The 7,500-nt window shown below is 46.8% G+C and overlaps 1 protein-coding gene across 1 annotated transcript in view; it reads right to left on the minus strand.

Annotated features, from left to right (window-relative positions):
- The window catches only part of LOC143007623 (receptor-type tyrosine-protein phosphatase T-like), a gene marked incomplete at its 5' end in the record, with an annotated part of 122,778 nt that overhangs the window by 13,305 nt on the left and 101,973 nt on the right, over positions 1–7,500 (minus strand). The window contains one exon of the mRNA XM_076159032.1: positions 1,046–1,122. Within this exon, the coding sequence (XP_076015147.1) occupies positions 1,046–1,122 (77 nt within the window). The remainder of the gene's footprint in view (positions 1–1,045; positions 1,123–7,500) is intronic.

The raw sequence follows: 7,500 nt of genomic DNA on the forward strand, positions 1-7,500 counted from the left end.
TGTCCTCCTCTCATCCTGTTTGTATGTAATCGTGCCTCCTCTTCCTCATCACCTCTCTGCTCTGGAGACTGACTGTAGTATTAAATACAAAGTAATGATATCAATTTTCCCTCCATGGGTCTAATGAAAGCTATCATACTTGTCTCTGCCCCCCCCCCCCCCCCCCCCCCCCCACACACACACACACACTCTCCCCTATGAGACTGATCACCTCGCTGAGATGAGAGATTGATCTCTTCCACATCTAGAGACCTCAGAGCAGCGCTGTCGTGCCCATCTAATACTCTACCTTTTCTCAGATCTCTCATCCGTCTGCATCGTTCTCCCTCTGATTCCCTTCCTTCTGATTGACTCCCCCCCCCCCCCCCCCCCCCCCCCTCAGCCCCGCCCCCTTCTCCTGATTGAAAATAAGCATTTTGTACCAAATTCATTAAGATTATGATTATAACAGCCAGCTGTTAGGGAGAGATTAAATTGCTGAGAGAAGCACAGAGCCTGGCAGGAAGAGAGGAGAGGAGGAAGAGAGAAGGAGGTAGAGAGGAGGACAGGAGAAGAGAGGAGAGGAGAGGAGAGGAGAGGAGAGGAGAGGAGAGGAGAGGAGAAGGAAGAGATGTGTGGATAGAGGAGGGAAGCAGTAAGAAGATGAGGCTGAGGACAGAAGGAGAGGGAGGAGAAGGAAGGAAGGAAGAACAGGAATGTGTGGTCGGCAGACGAGGGGATGAGAGGAAAGAATAATAATCAATCAAATTCAGCTGTGGTGATTTTAGCATTCAGGCTTTAATTGTTTCAAAAGAGTAAATGGGACTCAGATGGCACAATCTACAGCAGTAACCTTGGCTAACACCCTGTGTGTGTGTGTGTGTGTGTGTGTGTGTGTGTGTGTGTGTGTGTGTGTGTGTGTGTGCGAGTGATTCGTCCGTGCTGCAATTACAGGAGAAAATGTGATTAAGTCTTATTGATGCATAAAATCAGTAGGATCCTCCTCTCTCCAGGTTAACATGATGCCTGGTGTCATCACAGTGAGAGAACACACACACAGACTCACATCGATGTAGTTGGCGTTGATGTAGTCAGAGTGAGGATCTCCATCCAGCAGCTGCAGACGCACTCTGGTGTGATCGTCTGTGGGGTCAGATAGCACAACAATACAACAGGCCTAAAGTTACATTTACCCACAGTGTGACCGGCAGCGACTGACTGACTGTGGACCTGAGCCACACACACACACACACACACACACTTGTCTCATCCTCACTACACCAGGAGCTCCATACTGTTTGTTTAGCTGCTGTCACACACACACACTACAAGCCCATAATGACATGTTTACACTGTTGTCCTTCAGAGGGTTTATTGCGTAACTCCTCTCTTCCTGCTGACAGACGGCTCCAGATCTATGAGCTTCCTCCTATAAGTTGACAGTCAGCTTCATTCTGCAGAACAGAACACCGGCCCAACCCCAGCTCTCAGGTTCTGTGAGGTGCTGAGGCTGTGTGTGTGTGTCTGCTCGTCTCTAACAGCCTGCTGCAGCCCACACACACACACACACACACACACACACACACACACACACACAAACACAAAAGCTGTCACCGGCTCTCTGCTGGAATGATTTAGCTCTCAAAGCACGAAGCTCAAGAGACAAAAAAAACAAATTTATACTTTTGGAGCATCATTTGCAAAACAACACAACAAAGCTGGGTCGACCCGTCTGCCCGCTAACATCTGCTGAGCCACCAGCAGCCAAGGAGGGAATGTGGACAGACAGAGAAACAAGCACAAGTACAACAGAGAAGAGAACAACAAACTGAAATCAAGCTCCTCTAAAGAAACAAGGGATTCTAGATGTTACTTTGTGTTCTAACATCACCATCAAATCACATCTTTAACAATCTAACAGCTCCAAACAGGTAGATGCTCATTGAATCATTGGAACCATGAATGATTTCAGCTTTAAACAGCTCATTACTGCTCTGTCCTGTGTTTCTCAAGTCCACTGAGCTCTGATTGACACCACTGACCATGAGGAAGGTTTCCCTCTCACTGTATAAGACGTTAGTTAAACAAAGCTACTGGAAACTGCAATCTGAGGCTTTAATCTGCTGGAATATGTCAGAATGGAACACAAATGTCACTGTTAAATCATGAGTTTACACATATTTACTAATTTTGGCCATTGACTTGCCACAGAACCTTAATCAGTCAATCAGGTGAAGAGCACCGACAAAGAAATCCCTTCAGAAGGATTCCTCTCAAACATCATCCATACTGGAATCACTTTGAATTTGAGTGACAGGCTGACTGAAGGATCCATATATCCACATCTCTGAAGCGTGTTCCACCCCTGCTTCCTCTTTTAGCTCCATGTCTCTGCAGCCTAATGATGTTTTTCAACTCCTCACTTTAATTCTCCTTATTCTGTTCCTGGCTGTAATCTGTGGTGATTATGTGTGTGATGACGGCTGTTGGTCTGTTGGTAACGTGGCAACAGCAGATAAGTGCAGAGGAGATAGATTTGATTTACCTGAGCAGCTCTCCTGTATATAGTACGTCTTTCTCTCTCTGTCTCTGTCTCTCTCTCTCTCTCTCTCTCTCTGTCTCTCTCTCTTCTATACCTTCCTTATTATTTTCTGAGGCATGTGTCCAATGTAATTACAATCATGGCTTATTCTGCTACAAGCAATAACCAAGTCTTTACCTTCCAACATGCATGTGGAGGCTGAGGGTGAGAGGGAAGTTAACTGAGTGAAAACACAGGAGTTGCTGATTGTTTTAACTCAGCTGCATAAACTTCAGGCTTCTCGTTGTAACACATGGGGTTTGGTTCACATGGTAACTCATCATAGGGAGGCGTGTAAGGAAAGCACCCCGGGTAAGTGTGTTCCCTCGGGGGCAACCCTCCAGCAAGACCCTGTGATGGCAGCAGCTCCTATCAGGGGAGAGCTCAGTCTGCTGCAGGACAGAGCGACAATGGAGCAACAAGGGACAGAGGAGGCAGAACATCTGATGGTGGCAACGCTGCTTTGGTTTGAGAGGAAGCAGCTTCAGGTGAACGATACCGAGCTGGAATCTGAGCTTTTCGGTTTGAAAAGCAAACACGAGTTCCTGTCAGGTGACGGCCTGTTTGTGGGACGGCTGGCGTCATGACAACAGCTGAAAACACTCACACACTTTCCAGCAGAATCGATCTCCTATCAGGTTCAGGAGCCTTTTATGAAGAACATTCTGTAAGTGATTGAAGAGTAGAATGGAGAAACTGACCAACAGAATAGTGATTGACAGAGAACTACATGGTGACTGAACACAGACTTGGGACTGGTCTGGGTTTGAGTGAAGAACCTCCTGCCTGGTTATCAATTCTCAGATCACCTTGAGGAGATTATTAGCATAACCTCTAGCCGAGTCATTCTCTGGCTCCGGCTGAGCGAGGGAACAATGAGTGACAGCGTGACTCCGCTCTGCCAGAGCTCCATACTGTCATAAGCTATCAGCTCACTCACACACAAACTATCACCCTCTCTGCTCGCTCCCCCTCTCTCACAGTGGGGGGGCCGCCGGCAGCTCTCCGCTCTTTCTCACCGCCGTTTCCTTCCCTTCTCCTCCTCTCCTCTGCTGTCTCTCCCCTCCGTTTCTCCATTTCTTTGTCCTCCTTTGCTTGGCTGCCTCTTTCTCTCCCCGCCGTTTCTGCCTGACCTTAGTTCTCTCACTCCCCTGTCTTCCTTTATTTGCCACTTCTTTCTTCCTCCCTCTCTCCAGCCCCATACTGTCTCTCTCCATCAGACAGCAGTAATTACGCCGGGCTCGTGTCAAAGGCTGTCATAACACAAGAAGCAGCCATATATGAGGCTGGAGGCAGGGAAGGGCCCCCTTCCTCCGCGCTGTGCCCAGGGAGGTGAGCTTCTAATTGGACTGAGATGGCAGGAGGCAGTGGCTCGCAAACACTGCAGATCTGGACACAGGCCACAGGTTTGAGGAGGTTGACTCTCTGCCTCTTCCTCTTCCTCTCTCTCTGTCTCTGCTTCTCTCTCTGTGACACAGAGGGCTGCAGATTGCTGTTGATGAGTTCTGTCAGTGTGTAAATGAGGACTGAAGCTTTAACAACCATCTGAGAGACCTAGCAATAACCTGAGATCACACACAGGGCGGGGACTCAAGCAGGCTGTGTGTGTGTGTGGGACGGCACAGGTCAGAGGATCAGCAGGGAGAAGTTACGCCTTCACACATCTGAGCTGCAGGGCCACAGATCCATACATGTCCATATAGATCCGTATACACACATACATGTCCATATATGGGTGGGTTATTAAAAACTGTTGGCCAGGATTGTTTCTGTTCAACCGTCTTGGAATGACGTCTTCTTCTCAAGTCTCATCCTCTTTAACAAGAAGCTTATTTTACCACAATTAACTAAAGAAAAAACCTTAAGGGACCTTTAGAGATCAAGGAAGGAATGATGAGTGGATATGATCACACACACACACACACAGACACACAGACACTCAGATGGACTCATTAGTTTCCAGACATAAATGCCTTGCCCTTGGGTGAAACACACAAACACAAGTGTTACAGATATACACTAGATTTAGATAATAGTCGATATCTACAGTTTTATGATCTCACGCACGCACGCACACACACACACATATTCACACATTCACACAGCCACACACACAGCCACACACACACACACACACACACACACACACACATTAGTGCCTGCAGCAGCGCAGTAACAACACAGTCATCAGAAGCAGTGGTATCCAAGAGCAAAGGGTCGCGAACCCATTACTCCTTAATGAGCTCCACTCCTCTGCTGGGCTCCGTCTCCCCTCATAACCTTGCACCTCTCCTCTCCTCTCCTCTCCCCTTCTCCTCCTCTCTTCTCTTCCCTTCTCTTCTGCTTCCTCTTCCTCCCTCTCTCTTCCTCTTCCTCCCTCCTCTTCCCTCCTCAGTCTGGTCATTACCCAGCCGCTCTCTGTTAAAGTTTAGTTGGGCAGAGCTTTGTTACCTTAAAGGGCCCAGAAAAGGACAAACAAAACAGACTTCTCTGTTGTTTATCTTACGTCACATCTCACTCTGAACCTGTGTGTGTGTGTGTGTGCGTGTGTGTGTGTGTGGGTGTGTGTACAGGAGCAGACACACACTCAGAGCAGCAGCAGCCTGATCACTGCAGAGAGGCATCGCCCTCAGAACAGCTGCTAAAAGGCATTTAGTCTTTCACATTTGATGAAACACAACTTTAGATTCATAAGAAGCCAAAGCTGAAACTAAAGCAGCTTCACCTGACTGCTGCTGCTGCTCAGGACTTCAACCAGCAAACAGATGGAGCTGCTGCTGCTTTAAAAAGAGAGGAAAATGCTCACTGAGGCAAGTTGAAACTGCTGAACGAGACGTTTTACTCTTCCATCCTCTCCTCCTCCTCCTCCTCTCTCATCTCCTCTCCCTCTCCCTCCTCCTCCTCTTCCTCTTCCTCCTCTTTCAGTAGCCACTAAGCAGGGATTGTGTCTGTCACAGATATACTTAATCAGTTAACTCCCTGTGGAGCTCAACTCACTCATGGCACACACTCTGCAGTCAGCGCGGCTCAAGGCATTAGGAAATTTAATAGCGTGTGTGATTGAGTGTGTGTGTGCGTGTGTGTGTGTAAGATTGAGTAGTGCGTAAGTGTGTTAAAGTGTGCCTTACTTTAGTTCCCTGAGCGTGTCTGGATCCTCTTAATGTCTGGAAAATGTTTGGTATGTATGTACATGTGTATGTGTGTGTGTGTGTGTGTGTGTGTGTGTGTGTGTGTGTGTGTGTGTGTTTTAGCAGTGTGATAATGTATTGACACTTGTGTTGTGTGTTCCAGTTCCAAACATTCTAGCACGTGTGTGTTGCTGCTTGTGAATGTGTGCTGTGTGCCTGAGAGCATGGCTTCATATCCCAGTATATAAGTCTGTGTGTGCTCCCGTCTATGTGTGTGTGCTCGTGTCTGTGTGTGTGTGTGTGTGTGTGTGTGTGTGTGTTGGAGGGTATTACAGTGTGTAATAGCCTATTAAGACTGGAGCTCCCTGCAGCTGATGTGTCAAACAACCCAGAATGTTGTCCACTCACTCTCTCTCTCTCTCTCTCTCTCTCTCACACACACACACACACACATCATAAAGTGCCGAGTTTCCAGCTGTTTGAGAAGTGAGACGGATGAAAAAGAGAGGAAGGTGTGGTGAAGGAAGAGCAGCAGGCAGCAGCTCATATAATGATGCTACAGTCTGATTCTAAGCTTCACACACTGGGCTGATTAATGATCAATCAGAAACACAACGCATTTAATGCTTTAATGATTAGAGTCATTATGTGGTTATTTTATTTTGAAAGACTCAACTTAACACAATCAAAACATGTCATAGATTTGAGTTTGACTGAGAAAGAATCGATTATAAGCTGAACCTTTATATAAACATAATATTGTTTAATCATATGTTGTTGTATTTGTATTCTGGTTATATCTCTTCTATTGTCCTTTGTGTGACTGATCATGACTGAGCCGGTCTGCTGCCGCTCCTTTCTCACACACACTCAGGTGGAGTTTACACGCTGACATTCTCCAAACATGTGACTGATCCTGATTCCTCCATAATCAGTAAATGTTTCCATCAGCAGGTCTAACTGAAGATCAACTGATCAACCCCCCGGAGCTCCAGACGAATAAAATCATCACACAGAAAACACACCAGTCTCCACTCAAACGCCTCCGCCACGCCACGCTGAAGCTCTAACACAGATCATCACAAACACCCATAATACTGATGATGTCGTTAAGAATCAGCCGTGTTATTAATATGATTCTCTCTCTCTCTCTCTCTCTCTCTCTCTCTCTCTCTCTCTCTCTCTCCCTCCTGCCAGCAGCGGCAGCAGAAGCCGTTTCAATCAGTCTTTACCTGAAACCTTTCCTCCTCCCAGCATGCAGGCTCATTGTTTTTCCTCCCTCAGTTTGGAGGAGATGATGAAGAAGATCACATTCATCTGATTCATGCTGATTGTTGATTCAGACTCAGTCATAATGTTGATGTATGTGGACGTATAGAAGCTTCGCTGTTATTAACATAAAGCTCCTTAAAAGAAGTTTAGTCTCATGATTTAGGAGAAGAAGAAAGTATTATTAGACTATTATACAGAGAGAGAGAGGGAGAGGGAGGGAGAGAGAGAGAGAGAGAGAGAGAGAGAGAGAGAGAGAGAGAGAGAGAGAGAGAGAGAGAGAGAGAGAGAGAGAGAGAGTGGACAACATTCTGGGTTGTGTGACACATCCCCTGTGATGTGTGAGTGTGTGTGTGTGACAGCTTGAGGAACAATAATATTTGTTGCGGTTCTTTGGTCGAGCACTCAGAAGTTCAGCTCTGAAGTCACAGTGAGAATCAGCGCACGGACACACACACACGCACACACACACGCACACACACACACACACACACCAAAACACAGACACACAAATAGGCTTCTGTTGCCCAACTTCTATTTTCT

The sequence above is a fragment of the Genypterus blacodes genome, unplaced genomic scaffold (assembly GCF_046128005.1).
Source record: "Genypterus blacodes isolate CSIRO-AG114 ecotype Tasmania unplaced genomic scaffold, CSIRO-AGI_Gbla_v1 ptg000092l_1, whole genome shotgun sequence".
NCBI lineage: Eukaryota > Metazoa > Chordata > Actinopteri > Ophidiiformes > Ophidiidae > Genypterus > Genypterus blacodes.